This window comes from Tachysurus fulvidraco, chromosome 23 (assembly GCF_022655615.1).
Source record: "Tachysurus fulvidraco isolate hzauxx_2018 chromosome 23, HZAU_PFXX_2.0, whole genome shotgun sequence".
NCBI classification, from domain to species: domain Eukaryota; kingdom Metazoa; phylum Chordata; class Actinopteri; order Siluriformes; family Bagridae; genus Tachysurus; species Tachysurus fulvidraco.
In genome coordinates, this window is record NC_062540.1 from 2,258,770 (window position 1) to 2,282,734 (window position 23,965).

The 23,965-nt window shown below is 39.8% G+C and overlaps 1 protein-coding gene across 2 annotated transcripts; it reads left to right on the top strand.

Annotated features, from left to right (window-relative positions):
* Window positions 1-328: 328 nt before the first annotated feature.
* Window positions 329-17,137, top strand: epm2a (EPM2A glucan phosphatase, laforin). 2 transcript variants are annotated; one of them, XM_027160281.2, is made up of 4 exons: window positions 329-720; window positions 4,897-5,071; window positions 12,687-12,931; window positions 15,664-17,137. In XM_027160281.2, exons 1-4 carry the CDS (start codon window positions 471-473, stop codon window positions 15,963-15,965), a joined length of 972 nt encoding a protein of 323 aa, XP_027016082.1. In that variant the 5' UTR covers window positions 329-470; the 3' UTR covers window positions 15,966-17,137. The 2 variants fall into 2 exon arrangements, with proteins under 2 accessions (XP_027016082.1, XP_047663455.1); XM_047807499.1 differs by lacking the exon at window positions 329-720 and adding an exon at window positions 745-915.
* Window positions 17,138-23,965: the final 6,828 nt, after the last annotated feature.

The following is a 23,965-nucleotide window of genomic DNA, read 5'->3' on the forward strand; positions in this document are numbered from 1 at the left end:
AATGGTGGTTCTAACCCGGAAGAGTTTAGAGTGAACCCTCTCGGAAGGGTCTTTGGCTGAACAGTGTGTCAGATCATTCGGCTCTATTTCACGACTACCAAACGAATCATTGCTACATTTTTATAAAAACTAGACAAAGCTGTTGATATTTGAATATTTTCATATTGTATTTCTTCACTTTACGGTGCATTTGAATGAAAATGCATTTGAATGAATAAGGGTTGTTTTTTTTTAATCAAAAGGCGTGATTACGGTACGTTAAATAGGTGAGTCGACTCACCCAAAAGAGTCGGCTCGTTCGAGAACAACCAGCACGTTAAATAGGTGAGTCGACTCACCTAAAAGAGTCGGCTCGTTCGAGAACAACCAGCAGGTTAAACACGACGGGAAAAGATTGACGTGAATCCTACTTCCATAAAATTTTATCGAGAGACTCTTAGGCGCTTTAGCTCTTGTTAATTTCACCGAGAATGCTTTTGTTTAGGTTTGGGGTTGTGTTGAGCTCCGAGCGCTCGGATATCGAGGTGTTTGTGTGTGGATCCCGTCCCGAACTCGGCCACTGGGACTCACAGAACGCAGTCGCAATGAAACCGATGCGGACGCTGGCGTCCAGCTGCGACCCCTGTCTGTGGCTCGGGGAAGTGCAACTCAGCGAACCGTACACACACAAATTCTGGTTCAAGTTCCTTAAGCGGATTGATGGGAATTATATATGGGAAGGTATTTGATAGTTTTATTTAGATTTATTTCTAAACTAAACTAATCTAAACTAAATTCTCGATTCTGATGGGTCAGAAGGTAATAACTAAGTTGTAGCGGTTCTTATGATATATAAGGAGTCTCCAGTGTCAGTGTTTTCTGTAAAACTTCTGAACTTCTGTAAAACTTTCTTCAGGACAGAGGAGGGTTGCAAAGGTAAATTTCCGGAAACTTTCCACGGGAACTTAATCTGGGAAATTTTGGAAATATACCAAATTGGAAACTTTACTGGAATTTATGGGAATTTTCGAGAATTTATGGGAATTATTTGGAAATATAGGGAAATTTATATAAACTATATCATATACAAACATAAATAAACATTTTGTTTGGTCATAACACTCCTAATGTACTGCTTATTAAGAGTTAGTAAGGTAGTTATTAAGTTTAGGTATTGGGTACAATTAAGAATGTAGAATAAGGCATTAATATGTGCTTAATAAGTACTAATAAATAGCCAATATTCTATTAATATTCATGCTAATATCAACTAGTTAAATGACCCTAAAATAAAGTGTTACTGTGCATGTTATAGAAGAACACAAGTACGTGCAGAGGGTTTGGCCTCAATGGCCCTCCAGTAAGCAGTGTGCTGTGTGCAAGTGAACGCAGGGTACAAATTCAACTTAAATTGCATTAAATCTTGTTGTTTTAAAAAAAAATATGCTGCAAGATTTTTTTTAACTACATTTAAGTTCCTTGTTATAGGCAACTCTGCATTTTTTTTTTCAAATTCCCAGTTAATTCCCATGGGTAGTTTCCAGCCTGGAAAATTCCCGGAATTTTGCAACCCTAGGACAGAGGAGATTACACTTCTTTTTTTTCCCTGTACTTTAACCAGCTCCTATAATGTAAGCAATAACAGGAACTAACTTGTTTTGTTCATGAAAGGTAACTATTACCGGATAAAAATAGTGTAGTTGTATCTTTATATTATGTTTAAAAAGCTGTGGAATAAGAGGAGTCTTTGTTTCACAAAAACCTACATCACACTATGCTGTCAGTGATTATTTACATGTAACAACACACTCTGTCATGTTACAGTTACATTTACAGACACATTTATCTTATATTTATAACCTTAATAACCTTCTCATAACTCGTAACCTTCTACAGAGGCCACAATGTCTGACCCACTGAGCTACAACTGCCCCGATACATTACTTAACCAACTGGAATTTTTTTAAATGACTTGTCATAAACAGCCTGGACTTGACTCACACAGACTAATCAAATAAAATGGAAGTAAATTCCAAATAATTACATAAAACATTACTATAACTTTAATTTTAGAAGCAAATGTAATGTAATGGACCATCTTTCTCACTAGATGGCGTTGATGGTCCATACAAGACAGAGAGACAGACAGACAGATAGACAGACACACACACACACACACACACACACACACACACACACACACACACACACACACACACACACACACACACTTTATCCTGTTGCAATTTAACTTGAATCTGCTTTGACTTCCTCAGCATATTTTATCACTAGCACTCACAAAGCACAGAGTTCAAAAAGAATTGAAAGATTTAGACGTTTTTTGTCTCAGACCGGTTTCTACTGACGTCATTTATTCTGCACCTCAACAATGACTGACTTTCACTTAATTTTCTCAGGTTTGTTCATTTGTCAGCAGCCCACTCATTTTAAATGGCTTTAATGGTGCACTTAAACCGTATTGTACGTATATATTTTTTTTCTTGCACCAGAATGATTGTTTTCTCTGTTTCTTGGCATGCTGTGATTTCCTTTTCAACATGCCGCAGCACACTTTAGGACATTTTAAGAAAACAATGATGCTTGATTGCACACCACATGGCTCGAAAGTCAAAACACTAAATGTGGGACAGAACATGAATCTCAGTTCCTTCTGGCAGTCAGAACATCAAAACCCCATGTGTGCTGCCTCCTGTGTTGAAGATCCTGACGTGAGACACTCAGTCAGGACTGAACTGGGATTGTGAGGCAATTAGAAGATAGAGTTAATGCTAGAGTTGAATGGATAAGGGTTGTTGTTGTTTTTTTATCAATAGGCGTGATTACGGTACATTAAATAGGTGAGTTGACTCACCTAAAAGAGTCGGTGTTTTCGAGAACAACCAGTACGTTAAATAGGTGAGTCGACTCACCTAAAAGAGTCGGTGTGTTCGAGAACAACCAGTACATTAAATAGGTGAGTCGACTCACCTAAAAGACTCGGCTCGTTCGAGAACAACCAGCTCGTTAAATTGGTGAGTCGACTCACCTAAAAGACTCGGCTCGTTCGAGAACAACCAGCTCGTTAAATTGGTGAGTCGACTCACCTAAAAGAGTCGGCTTGTTCGAGAACAACCGGCTCGTTAAATTGGTGAGTCGACTCACCTTAAAGAGTCGATGTGTTCGAGAACAACCAGCACGTTAAATAGGTGAGTCGACTCACCTAAAAGAGTCGGCTCATTCAAGAACAACCAGCACGTTAAATAGGTGAGTCGACTCACCTAAAAGAGTCGGCTCGTTCGAGAACAACCAGCAAGTTAAATAGGTGAGTCGACTCACCTTAAAGAGTCGGCTTGTTCGAGAACAACCAGTACGTTAAATAGGTGAGTCGACTCACCTTAAAGAGTCGGCTTGTTCGAGAACAACCAGTACGTTAAATAGGTGAGTCGACTCACCTAAAAGACTCGGCTCGTTCGAGAACAACCAGTACGTTAAATAGGTGAGTCGACTCACCTAAAAGAGTCGCCTTGTTTGAGAACAACCAGCACGTTAAATAGGTGAGTCAACTTACCTAAAAGATTCGGCTTGTTTGAGAACAACCAGCACGTTAAACACTCCGGCGCTCGGATAGAAAGGAACATAACCTGATTTTCATTAAGAGTTTACTCTGTGTTTTTTCACATTACATAGATTTTGTCTTCTTCAGTTTGGTCACATGACATCATGACTTTAGGTAACATTGACTCATTGACCATTGACACATTCCAATGTCACAGCACACTGATGGCCTGATCGTAAATATTTAATACGTGTAAAGTTTTAATGCCGACTTCATACAGTATTTGCCCGCATTCTCACGGCTGACAGAAGAAACATGATAAGAAACGAACATGACATTTTTTTTGACATTTTCCGTAAATACGATTTCGTCTCGCAGCGCGAGCCTACGGCTTCGCTTCCTGCACACGTATCAATGGAGGGAGACATAAACACAAATCATAAAACGCTGGAAAGCGTGCTGGACATATTCAGCAAGAGCAATGCAAGTAAATGCCAAGGCACTGCGAAAACATCTGTCATGGATATATATATATATATATATATATATATATATATATATATATATATATATATATATATATATATACATATATACATATATATATATACATATATGTGTATATATATATATATGTATATATATATATATATATATATATATATATATATATATATATACACATACATAGGGGTCACAAAACATTGTCAATCTTAAAATTGGGTTCTATTTAATTTTACATTATAAGGAAGATGGCGTCCCTTTTGTATCGTGTCATCTCGGCTAGGTTTCCTCAGGAACGTAAATCTGTATCCAGATCCTTAATAAAGACGGTCTGTGATTGTGAATTTAAAACTGCTATACATAAAATACAGTTATCATTAGGCAGAGAAAATGTATAAAATTTCATTTTATGATACAAAGAAAGAGCAAGAGAACAAAACTTTTAATGTCTACTGAGGGGGGACACAGTGGCTTAGTGGTTAGCACGTTCGCCTCACGCCTCCAGGGTTGGGGGTTCGATTCCCGCCTCCACCTTGTGTGTGTGGAGTTTGCATGTTCTCCCCGTGCTTTGGGGGTTTCCTCCGGGTACTCCGGTTCCGCCCCCCTTGTCCAAAGACATGCATGGTAGGTTGATTGGCATCTCTGGTAAATTGTTCGTAGTGTGTGTGTGTGAGTGAATGAGAGTGTGTGTGTGTGTGCCCTGCGATGGGTTGGCACTCCGTCCAGGGTGTATCCTGCCTCGATGCCCGATGACGCCTGAGATAGGCACAGGGTCCCCGTGACCCGAGGTAGTTTGGATAAGCGGTAGAAAATGAATGAATGAATGAATGTCTACTGATGGTTTATTGTGTCTCCAGGTAACGGCCCACATCACGACCGGGAGTTAGTGTACGACCAAAGCAACATGGTGGACGGTGCGTACTGTAACCCGATTGGTCACTGGATCGAGTTGAGCGGCCACACGGATGAGATGAAGCACACGACAGACTTCTACTTCAGCGTTGCTGGACAACAGGCCATGCACTTTTCCAAGTGTGTAAACACATCGCCGATGACACTTTATTTCATTTCTCCTCAGGTGTCGATGCTGGTGCAGGAACAGTTTGGTCGAAATAATTTCCCGTGAGCTCGAGTTGAACAGGTTTACAAGACGATGCTGTATTTTTTCCTGAAAAGTGTTTATACACAGATGTGTAGGGAGCCAATCAGATTGCAGCCTTTATGATTCTACAGAATGTATTCAGGAAAGTGTTAAGAAAATAAATATATATATATATTTTTAAAATGTATATAACTAACTAAACTAAATTATGTAATGTAATGTTGTGAAATGAAAATCACTCTTAAAATACCAAACATGTTCATGCCACCTTTTAGCCCCTCCCACAAAGCACCATAAAAGGCAAAGCTAACAGAGCTGAAAATGCCGAAGGGACATCTAAACGGTGAAACAGCGCCTTCTAAAGGCAGCATGCGGTAAAACACCCTTATTAGACTCAATGCATGTATAAAATCCCAGTAACCAAGTAAGTAAGTTATAGATTTTGAAACAGTCGAGGTTCACATCAGCTGTGTGTAGGATACGACACAAATCCACACTTGTGTAAAATTAGATTTATGTCTGAAGTCGTTCTTTTTCATTTCCTGCTGAATAGAAGAGCTGTGAGTGCGAGCGATGTTCTCTAAACCACTCCACCAGAGTCGCGTCTTTCTGGTGGAGGGCAGGGAGTCACACACCTGAGCTTCTGATTAAAAGAAAATGTGACAAAGTGTGTGTGTGTGTGTGTGTGTGTCTCATGTGTAAGTCGAGTGCGTTAATACGTCATCATTAGAGCATTAATACTCAATCATTAAAAAAAGAAATGATTGGAAAGGATTGCTGGTTTGTGGGTTTGTGTGTATGTGTGTGTATGTATGTGTGTGTGTGGGGGGGGGCTTTAGCGAAGGACATTCAGCTCGTTTGTACAGATGGATTAAAATCAACGGATATAAAGATTAAAAAAGGAAAGGACAAAAGGTTAACTATAAAAAAGCAAGTCTTAGAAATCTCAGCTTCCAAGATACAATACATGTGTTCTGTGTTTGTGTGTGTGTGTGTGTGTGTGTGTGTGTGTGTGTGTGTGTGTAAAGGTCATTTTTCTCTCTATACTGACACATTGACTATAAACCCTCCTTCCTTACGTTTTTCACTTCTATTCATTCGTCTTCCAGTTGAACTCTGATTTTTTTATTTTTTTTTTGTAATAATGGAAGAACAAGATGATTCGTTTGAAAACGCAGCATAAACATCCTTGTTACCGTCTCATCCAGGGAGTCAGATCATTATAGTACACGGTATTATTTTGTTTGCCTCTTTGGAGTTTTCCTCAGGCTGTTCAGATTTGTAATGATCCACAGTTGCTGCTTATTATCGGAAAATTTCATGAGCTCGAAGAGGTGATTAGACGCCGATTCGCCGCTCCTGAGCTCCTGAGACGTGACTGAGGCATCATTAGCTACTGAAACTTATCTGAAGATGAAAATAGAAATACAGTGAAGATTAGTTTCTTCTGAGTCAGAGATATTAGAACATTGTGTTTGTGTTTTGATCCACAGAACCTTCTAGAAAACGATGGTCAAAGTGTTTGGTCATTATCTGATGTAGCAGCCATCCGGTTTGTTCTGTGTGTCGATCAACATCACAACTCTTCATGTTGTGTGGGGGGGGAGGCACACGGCAGAGGCAGATGGGGGGAGCAAGGCACACGGCGAAGGCCGAGCGACGTCCACAGCCGATCAGAAGGGCCGAGCGACGTCCACAGGCGAGCAGAAGGGCCGTGCATAACCCCAGACGTACCGCGGCCAGACCCACATCCTGATGACCAGAATAGGAAGAAAGGTGGGAGGGCGGGAAAGATCCTCCGCCACGGGCCTGCAACACCCCCCGCGGAAGAAGTGAAGTGACGTCCTCCTCGGACGGAACCGGAAGTGGAGCGGTGTCCTTCCCCAGAACAAATGCGGGGCGATGCCGCAGGGCACCAAAAAATAAAAAAGGGGCAAAACCGGGATGGTGACATCCTCCGCGGATGAAGTGAGGCGACATACGCCTCAGACGGAAGTAAAAGTAGAGCGGCATCGCTCACCGAAAAAATGCGGAGCGATGTCACCGAAAAAAGAAAAAAGGGCCAGAAGGACTGACGGAACAATCCAGGGGGAGAATAAAAAAGCCAATCCGAGGTGAAAGCTATCCTGCTGGGTCTTAGTTTTGTGCGGAATCATTCTATCACAACCAGGAGACAGACCCATATGCAGGAAAGCTTCAAACGAAAGGGGTTTAATAAATAATAAAGACAACACAGTAAAAGACGATAACTAAAACAATACGAATGACGACACTTAACAATGACTAAATGTAACTAATGATTCCGTGCTGCCATCAGCAACGCGGCTCACTTAAATACAGTACCAAAGACAGGAACCGTGTGGAGACAGGGAGGAGCAGACGAAGGCGGGGCAGACACGTGACGAGGAACGTAAACAAATGCACATGGCCAAAAGTCCCGGGCCGAGTCCTGACACTTAACAGTCAGTGATTAGTTTTCTTTCTTTCTTTCTTTCTTTCTTTTTTATCTCAACCGCCATGTTTTAGAGGTTGTTCTACAGGAAGGCTGCAAAGAGGGAGGAATTTTTCATCATAGCGACGCTTCCAAATGGCTAAAATATCGACATTTCAGAAAAGTGTTTTTTTTTCTTTTTTGAGAAAAACCTCTTTAAGGTTTTCTGTTTCCTTGTTTGCAGTTCAATGCCACTGACGTTTGACGAGTTTCTTCAGCAAAAATGTCGTTTTTATTATTTGTAAAGCTTTTGAGAAGAAAATAATCTTTGACTAATCATTGTTTTTTTTTGCCTGAAGTAGAAGAAATAATCTCTCTCTCTCTCTCTCTCTCTCTCTCTCTCTCTCTCTCTCTCTCTCTCTCTCTCTGGCTGCCTTTTGTAATGTGCAAATTTGCATGTATATTAATTTATAGTGCAAAATTAATTAAGCCCCAAGGGGTAGAGAATTACTGACTGCAAGAACGCGACACAGTGGCATCACGGCTTCACTTCTGCTACCGGCTGCTTCCCAAATGATTCATTTCCACCCAATATAATGAAAGACTTTTCTCAGCCTCTGTGGAAGGATGTAGAAATCAAGCGCTTCTCCGATGCCGTAGTGTCGCTCTTATCCGGCGATCCCGATCCCCACGAGCAGAGCAGAAATCATTATTAAAAAAAGAAAAGAAAACAAAGACAGAGTTGATTACAGAAATTAATTAAAAACTATCATTATATATAACTTAATAAACATTATTGTTTAATCTAAAAGGTTTTGTTACTAAACAGATAAAAGAATAGAAGGAGTCTCCAGTGTCCGCATTTAACAGTCAGAAGTAAAGCTGTGATTCTAAGCTCCACCCCGACACCGTCGTTGATTATTTTCCCGTAACAGCACCTGCTTTGTTCCTCTTATAGCCATTAGCGCTAATTTCTACCTCTTTGACCTCGAAGTTAAAAGGATATACAGAAAAAGTGAACAGCAAAGCTTTATTCCATTCGGCTGACCCCGGGGTCATGAAGTGGATTTGACCCGGACCGAGGGCAGGTGCAGGGGCAGGATACACAATCAAACAGCACTTTAGTTAAAAATAATGGCACCCTAAATCACCTGACATGTGTAATGGCATCTAGTGAACCCTTGCTTTTCTCTATCTAGCCTGTAATAATTTGAGGAACGAGTTCTGCAGCCCAGTCCTCTAATAAATGTGATGAATGATGAGAGAAAAACAGATTGTGCCTGCGAACAGTTTTGACACAGAATATATCTGTTTGCTGAGGGAGCTCATAAATAGCTCGTGATGGGATGCCATTGGCTAAATCCATTGGAGAAAGGCCAAATTGAATGTGTTAGAGAGGCTAAATCGATCAGGGTGTAGAAAGTGCCGCAGGTGTGCGCTTGCTCACGAGCGAGAGAGAGAGAGAGAGAGAGAGAGAGAGAGAGAGAGAGGGGAATCAATGCTCTTTCTGTTTTTAACACACCCTTGTCGGCTTCCTCTAACTTCGTAAATCTCCGTGACCGTCTCGAGGGCTCTTTAACCGTGTTATTTACTTCAACGGAATTCGTTATAGTGCTTGAGGTAGTGGAGGTGCTATAAAGTCATTATGGAGAGATGGTGACAGTCTCAGGGTCAGACGTCACGCCCACAGACCGTCTGCCGAACGTCTGACGCTTACGGCACACGGAATTTCAAACACTTCAGGGGTTTCTGAATCATCGTACGGCCAGTCGGATTCTGTAGGATTTTCAGAAAACGTGTCCGGTTCTTTTTTAAACTTGGAAACAAAGCCGTCGTTACCCTCTGCTGCCCTCATGGAAGAAGGAAGCCTTTGTGTCTATGAGCCTTACAATCAGCGCTTATTACTGTAGGATCAGCTAAATACTGAATTCTCCAAATGATGTGAGGTTCACTGTATGACTCATGATGAACGTTTGTGCACCGGTCTGTTTTTGTAGGGACTTTACATTTCCACACCCCTAAACAATGACGCTGAACAAAACGACCCGTGATTGGTTTCTTTACCTGTCAATCAGGAGCCCTCTTGGGTCTTTTCACTTTCTACATCAAAGGATGTTGTGGACGGAGGAATTATTGGGTTGAAATTCAATCTAGTTGGAAAAAACGTTGGTATAATGTGAGAGCTTCTGGGTCGGGATACATCCGTGTCTGCCCGACTCTGTACACCGTGTACACCGCCTGATTGTAATGACGGGAGGCTGAGCTCAGAGATTCAGAGAGAACATCATTAGGAAAGAGCAGGAAAAGGTTAAAGAGCTCGCTGTGCCTCAGTGAGACGGAGTGAGGAAGAATGGAGCGAGGATGAAATGAATTTTTATTTCTTTTAAATGTCCAATCTGCATCCGTGTCATTTACTCTCTCTCTCTCTCTCTCTCTCTCTCTCTCTCTCTCTCTCTCTCTCTCTCTCTCCACCACCCACCCACCCACTGACTCTCTTTTCTCTCTCACTCTCTCTGTTTCTCTCTGCAGCTCTATCTCTCTCTCTCTCTCTCTCTCTGTCTGAGAAACGATGACAGATAGATAAATGAGATGATTACAGAAGTGGGAGTAGCCGGGGATCTTACTGTGCACTGGATCTCTAAAAATACCTCCGTATTCTATCCATCTATGCACAGTGCGTCCTTCTCCTCTTCCTCACCTCCTCAAGGGTCCATTTCTCTCTTCTGTTCAAATATCACTCTCCTCACTAGTCAAACACTTCTCCTTACACTGTCCTCCTTCAGAAAGATTAGCCACAATGTCAGCACGCGTTCTCTATCGAAACGGGCGGGGGAAAAAATGATGTAACATTGGTAACCATGGCGACCATGACTCCAAGTACCAAACCTAACTAGTTCTATCCTAGTTTAGCGTTTAACGGTTGGTGTAACGCCGGCTGATGAGATGAAGTTGTATTTATTAAATAACAATAACTTTGTCATCAGTACTTTGATCAGGCTTGATTCCTGAACTTGTAATCTGATTGGTCAAGAGAATTAAGGAGAAAAAAAAAAGCTTGATGTAGCTTAGCACTACAAAATAAGGAATACAAGAAAAAAAAAAGCTGGACAAAATGCTTTAATAGCAGCTGCATTCTTATAAGATTTATCTTTGGATTTTCTCTTTATTTTTAAGTTTTAGAAATTATGTATTATTTAAGTTTTAGAAATTGTACACTTTCCTTCAAAAAAAATAAATAAATTATGATTTAGCTTTAACTCTGTTTTTAATATTGAAATTATTTGAATATATTCTCTATCTGAAGAATTCCATCTGCATACATTCTTCTCATAGGTTTAAAAGATTTCTAAGAAATTAAAACATTTTTCTCGTTTGATATCTGAACGTTTGAGCAAAAAAGAAAACGGATGAAAAGTGGATTTTTTTAATATGCAAAAATTAACTGATATTTTATCATGTATCACCTCATTTGCATATTTTAATAGGTTTTTAAAGGATTTTTTAAAAGCAGAAATCTCACACCGATAATGACTTCAGAGCAGGTTTATGTTTTATTCTGATGTGATTAAAAGAAAAAATAGTTTAATAAGGTGTCTGGCCCAAAGCATTGGACTTTTTTCTTTTTTTGGAAGAAAAGCGCATTAATTTAAAAATAGGCTCTTTATATGTAAATGATGTACCCATATGTTTGAAATGTATTAAATTATTAAATAATAAACCCACTGTGATTCACACTAAATGTACCTGATGCTCTCTGTCCTGGTTTAGACAATTCTGTAAATAAATGATGAAATAATCTGCAATGCCGGGAAAACTCTCAAACTGCACGAAAAACTCTGTTTAGAGTGTTTAGCCTACAGTACACAGAAAAGAAAGCACTAGCATAGAATACATAAGAAAAGAAAGTGCTAGCATAGAAACCACAGAAAAAGTTAGTGCTAGCATAGTAACTACGGAAAAAAGAAAGTGCTAGCATAGAATACATAGGAAAAGAAAGTGCTAGCATAGAAACCACAGAAAAAAGAAGGTGCTACATAGGAAAAGAAAGTGCTAGCGTAGAAACGATATGAACAGAAAGTGCTAGCATAGGAACGATATGAACAGAAAGTGCTAGCATAGAAACCACAGAAAAAAGAAGGTGCTACATAGGAAAAGAAAGTGCTAGCATAGAAACAATATGAAGAGAAAGTGCTAGCATAGAAACCACAGAAAATTAAAGTGCTTGCATAGAAACCACAGAAAAAAAGGTGCTACATAGGAAAAGAAAGTGCTAGCATAGAAACCACAGAAAAAGTTAGTGCTAGCATAGAAATGTTATGAACAGAAAGTGCTAGCATAGAAATGATATGAACAGAAAGTGCTAGCATAGAAACCATGGAAAAAGAAAGTGCTAGCATAGAAACCACAGAAAAGAAAATGCTAGCATAGAATACATAGGGGGAAAATGCTAGCATTGAAACTACATGAAAAGAAATGGCTAGATAGAAACAATATGAACAGAAAGTGCTAGCATAGAAACCACAGAAAAAAGAAAGTGCTAGCATAGAAACGACATGAACAGAAAGTGTTAGCATAGAAACAACATGAACAGAAAGTGCTAGCATAGAAACCGCGGAAAAAAAGAAAGTGCTAGCATAAAAAACATAGGAAAAGAAAGTTCTAGCATAAAGATCACAGGAAAATCTTCCATTAAAAACCTTCTGGAGAATATATTCTTCCAAAATCACTAGTCAGTGTTTCCTGAGTTGTTTATACAGGTGATCGATTCTTCCAGCCTCTGGAACTGAACCAGAGACGTGGACATTGTTCATCTAAAAGATTTTCACTCACAGAGTTCGTTTAAGATCTCACCATGAAAGCCATCACTGATCATGTCAGGACATCATTTCATCTTCTGTTCAGTGAGTCCTCGTGTCCTGAGGAAGAGACCATGCCCATCAGAATAAAAACCAAACAATCTGAGTGGTGAAATAAAGAAACATGGACCATGTGGGCTGTAGGATTGATCCGAAGACTCCTTTGATCCACTTGTTTGTATTCGTCACATTGAATTTGCTTTACAGTTGAGAAAATCTTAAATTTGTTGTTGTATCTACCCTCCCTCTTCCCTGCAGGATCCTGCCCCGGGTATGGCTGGGTAGTTGCCCTCGGCGTGTCGAGCACGTCACCCTGAAGCTAAAGCATGAGCTGGGCGTCACGGCCGTGATGAACTTCCAGACCGAGTGGGACGTCATGAACAACTCGCATGGCTGCCGGCGTGACCCCGACGAGAACATGACCCCAGAGACCATGATGCACCTGTACAGAGACTGTGGTCTGGCTTACGTCTGGATCCCGACCCCTGACATGAGCACTGAGGGTACGTCTGTTAATGGAGATACAATCACAGCAGCTTTTGTCACATGCACTATAATCGGACGAGCAGATTTCAGGTGTGGGTTAGGGTTAGTGTTAGTTGTTGCCTGTAACATCCAGAAAACTAAATTCTGACTGACTTTTGGTTTAGTTTGTAGGTAATGTTTTATTTTAACTTAAACCTAGTGAGGCATATATAGAGATGAGGATAGATGTCGTTTCCCATCTGGTCATGTTGAGCTAATTTATATTAGCAAGCACGAATGATAAAGATATGTTTAAAAACCGAGCGAAATGAAATTCAAAACCAAGCTTTAATGTACTTTAGAACTCTCTTGCTTAGAAGGAAAACATAGGAAAAGAAAGTTCTAGCATAGAAACGACAGAAAAAGAAAATGCTAGCATAGAAACAGTATGAACAGAAAGTGCTAGCATAGAAACCACGGAAAAAAGAAAGTGCTAGCATAGAAAACATAGGAAAAGAAAGATCTAGCATAAAATGAAATGAAATGAAATTCAAAACCAAGCTTTAATGTACTTTAGAACTCTCTTGCTTAGAAGGAAATAAAACTGGCCAGATGTGAATTATATCTTTTATCTTTTTATTGATCGTCATCTGTCAGCATACATGATGATGTATCAGTGTTGTTCGCTACGATATCTTTGTCCTGGTCGTCAGATGAGTAAAACACTGGCTGTTTATCCTCCACACTGAATATTTGACTTGTAGGACTCGCTAATGCGTAGCTAAACACTAAAATCATCTGTGGCACAACCTCTACCTGCGTTCACACCTCCTCAGTGAGGCTCGACCCTGGTTTTAACCCGAGACCATCGGCGTTGTTTACACGGCAGAACCGATATCTGAGTATTATTCACGGGTAAAAAAAAAAACAACACAGCGCGATAGGAAGCTAGGAGGAGTTAGCACAGCATGTCTGATAAAAGATAAACACACTCATAACACACTCGGGGCTAAACATATCTCTTACCGCACTAACACAAGGTTATTAGATTATTTCCCTGTCCACTGGAAAAGGCATCCGAGAGCACAGCGCTCTCTATTTACACCATGGAGAGCTGGATATTGCTTGGAGTTGTTATTATATTTGATTTTTTTTTCTTGACACGATAACTACAGCATAATTTTTTTTTATTAAACTCCAACCTTAGGCATCGAACTGCTCGGAAGCGAATGCTGGAAAGTGTTTTACAAACAGTACAAGGGTTAGAAATCGATCCGGTGTCCGAAGTGTCCGAAGCCGTTAAGCTAATGTGGCTAAGAAAAAAAAAAGGAAAAACGCTAACTGAACTCATCGTCATTCTTATTCTCAACAATCTTGTCGTTCTGTGATCTCGACGGACAGGAATCTTTGTTTTTCTTCAAATAAATGAATATATATAACGCCATCGTTTTGCGTTGTCTTTGCGTTTTTTTTTTTTTTTGTAGTTTGAGAAAGATGTGGGTTTGCGATGACTCCAGTGGCTAATTTGCATATTTATGTCTGTTCAGGAATAGGAAAGGGGCGGGGCTTTATTTAATATTTTATTTGAGATTTGAGATTTTGTGGAATTTTTTTTTGTTGTAATCATAATTTGATTATTTTGTGGCTTCTTGTTTTTTTAAACTTGCGCTGTTTAAGTTTTTCTCACTTTTTTTTACTCGGGGATGATGTAAAACAAGAAGACGCTATTTTGCCAGATTTCTGAGAGATCATTTGTTTTAAAAATGTAAGAATTTAATGTAATGCTGGTTGTCAGATCTGCTTGTCTGTTTCCTTTAGATCTAAGTGTAAGTCCAAAATAAAAACAGTATATTGCTGTGTATCACTACAAAACAAACACAAAAACAAAACACTGTATATAACCTCTGTGCAATACATGTACATATTACATAGTTTATCTTTTTTTTTACTCCTCATTACATCTGCACTATTTTTTGTATCTTTATATCATTACTGTACATTCTGCCCAACATTTCACATTCATCTATGTGTATATAACGTGTGTGTATATAACGTGTGTGTATATAACGTGTGTGTATATAACATGTGTGTATATAACGTGTGTGTATATATATATATTATTCAGTTTGCTAACTCCTTAAATGCCATAACCTTGTAATCTTGTAACCTTTCACTCTGCACATTCCTCTTCGATGACATTAGCCTTAGAACCATTTCTGGAATTCTGTAATATTTATTTACTGTATACACTTTCATATATACCACCTGCTGTAAAGATGCTAGATATTTATCTGCACTTTTGCACGACTGCTACATTTTGCACTTCTGGTAGATGCCAAACTGCATTTCATTGCTGTTCTTTCTATCTATCTATCTATCTATCTATCTATCTATCTATCTATCTATCTATCTATCTATCTATCTATCTATCTATCTATCTATCTATCTATCTATCTATCTATCTATCTATCTATCTATCTATCTATCTATCTATCTATCTATCTATCTATCTATCTATCTATCTATCTATCTATCTATCTATCTATCTATCTATCTATCTATCTATCTATCTATCTATCTATCTATCTATCTATCTATCTATCTATCTATCTATCTATCTATCTATCTATCTATCTATCTATCTATCTATCTATCTATCTATCTATCTATCTATCTATCTATCTATCTATCTATCTATCTATCTATCTATCTATCTATCTATCTATCTATCTATCTATCTATCTATCTATCTATCTGTCTCCCCCTGCAGGACGTGTGCGGATGCTGCCCCAGGCCGTGTACCTTCTCTACGGGTTGTTAGAAAACGGTCACAGCGTGTACGTGCACTGTAACGCGGGCGTGGGTCGCTCCACAGCCGCCGTGTGCGGCCTGCTCATGTACGTGCTCGGCTGGAGCCTCAGGAAGGTGCAGTACTACCTCACAGCCAGGAGGGCGGCGGTGTACATCGACGAGGAAGCTTTGGTACGAGCGCAGGACGACTTCCTGTTGAAGTTTGGACGGTTACGTGTCCCGGTGTGTTGTTCTGAAATGCATGAAGGAGGACAACGTTAGATAAATACATGAGTGTACACTTAAAAGGATTGTTTTACTGTTTTATTATTTTACTGTTATTTAATTTCCTGCGCCCTTTTACTCCCAGTCTAATTTTTGGAGAATTATTCAGGTTTTTCTCCTCTCACGTTTGGATATGAATCACCTCCATTTTTTTTTTTTGGTAAGATTTTTCTTGTAAAGATTTCTCTCTTTTTCATCTTATCTGTCCCGCTCTATCTTGTTGCTGACAAAATGGTCATTTTGCAAAAGGGCACCTTGGAGATGTTGGCGGCTCGGCTGCTCGCGCACACGACCGTTATCGTTATTCCGTGGAACGATTTTCCAAATTTAATATCCTGCTAAATCTTTCTGTGAATGCTCAGCACGGAAGCTATATTTAGATCGGACCTTTTGCTCGCACCGAGGCAGGGTGTGAAAGCATCGTGGCCTTTTGAATAAATGGGTGGCAATTCTGTCACCGTCCATGAAGGTTTATTGAGAGGAAGAAAATACTCGAAGAGGTGAAGCTGGTAAATTATTCAGAAGACGTCCGTGAGAGAGATTTTAAAATCGGAAAACATCCTGCTCTCGCTCGTGTTCTGTCTCAGAAAAGAAAAAGTCTTCTTTGTTCTGTCCGTCGTCTATCCTCTCATGCTTCACAGCGCCGCTTTAAAATCTCTCGTTCATTTCTTCTGTTTAATTTTCCCCTGCATGTCAGGGAGCTCAGGGTGTCTTTACTTTTGAGCACAATTTGCTACTTTTGCTGAGGACGAGGTTTCTGCAGAGCTCTAGTGATGTTCTACAAACCACTCAGTGTTCATTGGGGTACAAGCAGTGAGCTCTTAATACCTTGAGGTGTGTGTGTGTATGTAAATGTGTGTGAATGTGTGAGTGAGTGTGTGAGTGAGTGTGTGTGCGTGCGTGTGTTTGTGTGTGTGTGTCTGTGTGTGTGTGTGCATGAGTGTGTGTGTTTGTGTATGTGTCTGTGCATGAGTGTGTGTGTGTGTGTGTGTGTGTGTGTGTGTGTGTGTGTGTGTGTGTGTGTGTGTGTAAAATCAGATTTGTGCCACATTCTTTCCATCTTGTAATAATGTGTTTGTGAGATCTTTAATATCTGATTCTTTTGGTCTTAACGATGCTCATTGTTTACGTTTGTTCTCTAATAATTAAATATTTTTCTATTCACATCACACAGACCTTCATTTATACGCAAGTCAGCTACATAAATGTAATTAATTATGCGACTTTGCAAGGTACCGGGAATAAAGCAGGGCTTCACTCACAAAGAGAGTAAAGAGAGTGAAAACTTTGAAAAAAAAAAAATGTCTGTATTCTTTTGTCACCCCTCATTAATACTGTCGGTTGTTGGGGAACGAAAACTTATGCAAGGCCCTGTATCTGTGTGCAGTTTTATTACAGTGCATCAAGTAATAATATACAAATATAATAATAGATAGTGATTTTGGAATTAAAAAAAAACAGAGTATTAGATATTTGCTTTTGAGGGATTATATTGATCTGGCAACCTTGATCAGTACAGAACAGCAAGTTATGAATATAAATGCAAATAAAATGACAAAAAAAAAAACCTGGGAATGTCTTTGTGTCTTTTTATAATAATTTTTCTCACTAGTTAATGTGATGTGGATACAAATAATACAAATAATACTCTGTAGTGACTCTGTTTGACTTACACCGTCCAGGGTGTATCCTGCCTCGATGCCCGATGACACCTGAGATAGGCACAGGCTCCCCGTGACCCGAGAAGATCAGATAAGCGGTAGAAAATGAGTGAGTGAATGAAGGTGTTGAAAAAGAAAGAAAATGAAGAGCTATAAAGACGTCGTCCGTGGCTCTGATGGCTCTTCAGGGATGACGATGAAGGACGTAATTCCTCCAGCACCACACATTAAAATCTCACCTACTTATTCTTGCAGATTAACAAAGGCTTTTTCTTTTGGAAAAAAGTTTTTTTGGACACTATACGAGTCATTGTGTAACTTGTGTAACATTGAGCACAAATTAATACAAACCTGCGATCTGAATTTACAGCAAATTTCATTTTATGTCACATACACACCCGTACGCACCTGTATGACGTGTAGCGAAGAGCTTTTTCATTTCCCGGGTCATAAAATTAGGATAAAATGGACTAAGAATAGAATTATAATCAAAATAGAATTGACTGTAAAATATAGAGAAAATATCAAATTATATAGATGAATATACATCGGTCTCCAAACTGTTGTCATAGAAACGCCACACATGCAGCAATATATACGTATAGTTTGTGCGAATATGCGATTTTCTCTCCTGTCCAGTGCAGCAGCATCTATTTTTGCCTCAGTTCCATCTCATTTGTTCTGTTGTGGTGAAATTTCCCATAAATCTCAGAGAGGGTCTATTAGCCCATGGGCTAGTGAGCCATTCGTCAGAAAGACAAACTGCTGCTCCACTTGTGCTATTGCATCACACTGTCAGACTGCTTCCTGTGCTCAGACTCACCTAAACACACACACACACACTTCCACCTGCTATTTTCAACATCAAACACAAATGATCTCTCTATTTTGTAGTCTCCCTGCCTCTGTTTCATCCCTTTCCCTGTCTGTTGTATGCGTTTCTTAGCAATGCATCAAACCTTTTAAAGTTGCTCCAGGGGATCACTCTATTTTTCAAACGCAGGCCAAACATTCACCGCGCTCCCAAATGATGGAGACGTCCTCTGTCTTCATCGTTCACTTTCCATAACCTGGCACAGGACTGAAAGGAGATTGCAAACCCAGGCAGGAGCCCATGGGGATGTTGGCAGGAACAATTTTTCACGTCGTCTTTGTGATCTCTGCATTGTGCGAACACATTCACACACACACCTGGGACGTTACACATTTTGGTAGCTTGCTCAAAACTAAACAGGATAAATCATTTGGGATTTATGTGAATGTATATTCAAACCTGCGACAGGCTGCAGTCAAATGTAGCTCTGGGTTTTGGTGCCCTGTGATTTGCTGTAGGTCTGTAGGTCTTAGTTGTTAGCACGTTCACCTCACACCTCCAGGGTTGGGGGTTCGATCCCCGCCTCCGCCTTGTGTGTGTGGAGTTTGCATGTTCTCCACGTGCCTTGGGGGTTTCCTCCGGGGAATCCTTTTCTGGATCTGACTTGGCAGCGTTTGCTTGAGAGATTGTCTTGGTTTGCTTCTGGGTTTAAAAGTTATCTAAAGTTATTCTTGGCCTTGCATATCAAAGTTTGGCTTTTTGGTTTTATTGTTGACTATTTTGTTCGAAGTATATTTTTTACTTCTCAGTTGCTTGGTCTGATTTTGTTTCAAGGCCCAATTCTCAATTCTTTCAACCGGTCTTGGTTTCAGGTACCAAGACCATGTTCTAGGTCTGAGACTTGGTGCTTGGAGTCGTAGTCTGGTTCTATGCCGAACTGTTCTGCATTTTATATCACTAATATCTTGGTCTGCTCGTAGTATTTAGGTTCCAAACGGTCCAGCTCAGGGTTCGGGTTTGATTTTTTTGTTTCTCAGAGGCCTGGTCTGGTTCTGTACTCGTCCTGAATCTGGGCTTTCGTCTGGATGTAATAATCTATTTCTTACTATTCTGCTCAGATCGTTGTGAGTTACATTTTGAATGTAAAACATAGAAAAGCAAATCGATTGATGAACAATCTTCTAATTGAGGAGCTTCTCTGGGTCTCACTGGGAGTTGCTGTGTGTGTCTATGGAATTATCACTGAACTGTATAAATATTGAGAAATAGATTGTGCTTTGTGGCATTCCAAGTGAATTCATGCAGTAATAAATGTGATACTGACAGACAGCAGGACTTACAACAATCCCGCAATCGATAAGCAATTAACAAATGAACAAACAAATCCATCAGCCTCTTTTACTGATATCTGACTCGCCAAACGAATAGATATTACACTCCCATTCACATTTTATTGACACTTTCTATTGCTTGCTTTTTTTTAGAAGTATACATATGAAAAAAGGGGCGGGGCTATCAACTACTAATTTTACACCAACTAGAAAGATGTTAATGTATTTCCCAGGAATTACCACAAACAACAATGCATAAATTTAGGTTTTTAAATCCTTTTATAATATCAGGTTTCAGACAAGAATGATTATGACCAAAAAAAAAAACCAAAATCAAACACAACAAAGGAACATGAGAGTTCAACGCTATAGACAAACAACTCTTTGAATATTGGCAGCAGAGGATGGTTACACCAATCAGTCAATGTTTCATATTGATGATGAAAACCCTGCACATGCAAATGTTCAAGTAATCCACATTTAACAGCCCACAAAGTCAGATCCTTGTACTCGTGGTACCGATCATCCTCAACGCTAAAGCACCACTAGCGCTTCATTGGGCAATGTTCTTGTGGTCCATGAAAGTAGAGCTTTTACAATTCATGTAGATCCCAACAGAATGTATAGTAGCATACAAAAAGTCCATAAAATTGAACTGACAACAAAGTTTCTCAATCAGGACTCCAAAAGCAATAATTCAAAAGGAACTAGAGCAAAACCATGCTTCCCGCTTCCAAACAAATCTCCCTTCTTCTACTCTACTACCTGGTTAAATACCTGGTGTTTCTGACCTCAGCTGCCCCCTAGTGGAGAGTAGGGAAACTTGTACAATTTGTAAAACCTGTACTTTTCCAGAGTGAGCAAAAGGGCAAAGACAATCACTCTGGACCCCTCACATCCAGCACACTCCCTCTTTGACCTGTTGCCATCTGGCCGACGCTACAGAGCCCTTAGCTCCAGAAAGACATAGGACCAGCTTCTTCCCTCAAGCAATCCATCTTATGAACACTTAACACCATGAACACACAACACCTAATTACACATTTCACACTTGCACATTTGTACTATGTATACTTCGATTGCACATTTTATACTTGCACATCTGGACATACATACATACATACATATTGTCTATACCAGTGGTCCCCAACCCCCGGCCCCCGGTCCGCGGACCAGTACCGGTCTGTGGACCAAATGGTACCGGGCCGCCCAAGGAACATTAAATTATTTCCATTTTATTTAATGTGGTGTATTTCTCTCGGGTTTGTGCGACTTTTCATGGACGAGAGGTTAACCGGGAGCTGAGAGACGTCACCTAAAGCCGCACCAATACCGCGCATGCGCAAAATATCATGATATCGGGCCGGGTTTAGGTGACGTCTGGAGCTGAGCGGCTGCAAGCGGCAGTGGTGTTGTAGCTTTGGTGGAGAGAGAAGGTGTGTATCGCTCTTCTCTCTGTTCACCGGTACTTTGTCATGTTTAACAGTGCTTGGTGTACGTGTATATTGTGTTTGCTCAAATTTAACCCACAAATGAGCAAAAATGAGCACGAAACAGACGTCGTTAGAAAGTTAGAAACTCTGCCGGTGTTCTGGATTAAAGTCATGGCGGAATACCCTGAGATTGTCACCACAGCACTTAAATCCCTATCGTCATTTCCAACATGCTATCTGTGTGAAGCGGGGATTTCTGCAGTGACGGCAACCGAAACAAAACAACAGAATAAACTGGACATAAGCGACACACTTCGGGTGTCATTGTCTCCTATTACCTCAGATGGAACCGTCTCGTTCTAAAGAAACAAGCTCAGGGTTCTCATTGGTTTAGCATTGTAGTGAGTTAAAAAGGCATGCTTAAATACAATTAAATTAAAATTATTCATTTTTATTTAATTGTATGGCCCCCACCCCCCAGCGGGCCGCGGTAAAATTATCAAACATCGACCGGTCCGCGGCGAAAAAAAGGTTGGGGAGCAGTGTTCTCTACTGTTTACTTCAATTGCACATGTATATTTCGACTGCACATTTCACACCTGTAAATGCGTACATACAATTTCCTCTATTCTGTATACGTCGTTCTGTTACACTGTGACGCTTCTGTCACTAAAACAAATCCCTCGCATGTGAAAACATACCTGGAAATAAAGTTTAAAAAATCCTCTAGAAATCTTCAGACCTTTACCACAGATGGTCGACTGTTCCTAGTTGAGCTATCGAGCTATACTAGCTTGCGTAGTCCTGACACAGCTTCACTTCAGACTCAAAACCATCATAATTTCACTTTAATGAGCTCATGAAAACATTAAGGAAAGCAAAGCATCAAAAGATCGGTGTCATTTATAGTCAATAGGTAAAAATGTGATCATTTCCAAATCGCTGGGGTGTAACGGGGATATAAATATAATATAAGCTAATAAATGCTTTGATTATTTTCCTTTAACATGAGCATCCTGTTTTATTCCTTGCATAATGCTGTTTCTTAAAGCTTCCCCTTAACTCGACCCCAGTTCTTAGCTTAGTGTATAAGTTTAATACCTCCGTGTTAGCTAGCTCGCTAATACTGTTCCCTGATCAGTTCCTCATTACTATGTAAAGCTTAGAATTTGTAATTTTATGTCTTTGTTTTGTTTTTGTTAACGTTCTGAATAGTTCTCTCTCTCTCTCTCTCTCTCTCTCTCTCTCTCTCTCTCTCTCTCTCTCTCTCTCTCTCTCTCTCTCTCTCTCTCTCTCTCTCTCTCTCTCTCTCTCCCTCCCTCCCTCCCTCCCTCCCTCCCACTCTCTTCCCAGTTTGGGTACAGATGCAGTTAGACTGTAAGCAGTTATCGTTAAGTCTTAATGAAATTACACTGAAACACCGAGCTTCACGGTGCCTCATGGTTATTTTCAGGTCCATTGTGGTTCCTTCACACACACTAAAGGGAGCCATAAAATAAACACTGTTGAAATGAGTTTCCTTTTCTCCGCCTTATTTATGACCATAAACCCAAGAGTAAACACACACCGAGGACGAAACCGACATTAAATCCGGACATGTATTTATTTTGTACAGCTGTTGGTATCGGAGATACTCGGTTTTATGTCGAATGGTTCTTTAAATTAAGAATGAAAAAAAAAAGTTTTCTATGTACGTTAATGATATAACTGAAAGAGTGTAGTGAAGGAAAAGTGTAAAGCCATTACAGAGAAAAACTAATACACACACACACACACACACACACACACACACACACACACACACACACACACACACACACACACACACACACACACACAGTATCAGAACAGAGAGAGGAAAAAAGAACAAAAACAACTTTTTAACAAATGAAGCAGTGAAATAAAATTATAATAAGAAATTAGCTTTCTGGACACACACACACACACACATACACACACATATATAAACACACATATATACACAGACACACATATACACACAGACATACAAACACACATGTACACACATATATATACATAAACATACACATATATACACACAGACACACACATACACACACAGACACACAAACACACACGTACACACACATATATACACACAGACACACACATACAGACACACAAACACACACGTACACACACATATACACACACATACTGTATAAACACACACAAACACACACACATACTGTATAAACACACACACATATATACACACAGACACACACATATACACACAGACACACAAACACACACGTACACACACATATATACACACAGACACACACATACACACACAGACACACAAACACACACGTACACACACATATATACACACAGACACACACATACACACACAGACACACAAACACACACGTACACACACATATACACACACATACTGTATAAACACACACATATATACACACATACTGTATAAACACACACATATATACACTCAGACACACATATATACACACAGACACACACATACACACACAGACACACACATATATACACACAGACACACACATACACACACAGACACACACATATACACATAAACACACACATATATACACACGTACACACACATATACACATAAACACACACATATATACACACAGACACACACATATACACACAGACACACATAAACACACACGTACACACACATACACATAAACACACACATATATACACACAGACACACATATATACATACAGACACACACA

Bases quoted from the DNA above. Each gene is read 5' to 3' on its own strand.
- epm2a (XM_027160281.2), top strand. From the start codon at position 471: ATGCTTTTGTTTAGGTTTGGGGTTGTGTTGAGCTCCGAGCGCTCGGAT. The intron at 721-4,896 runs GTATTTGATAGT...TTGTGTCTCCAG, and splicing joins TGGGAATTATATATGGGAAG to GTAACGGCCCACATCACGAC. The intron at 5,072-12,686 runs GTGTGTAAACAC...TCTTCCCTGCAG, and splicing joins CAGGCCATGCACTTTTCCAA to GATCCTGCCCCGGGTATGGC.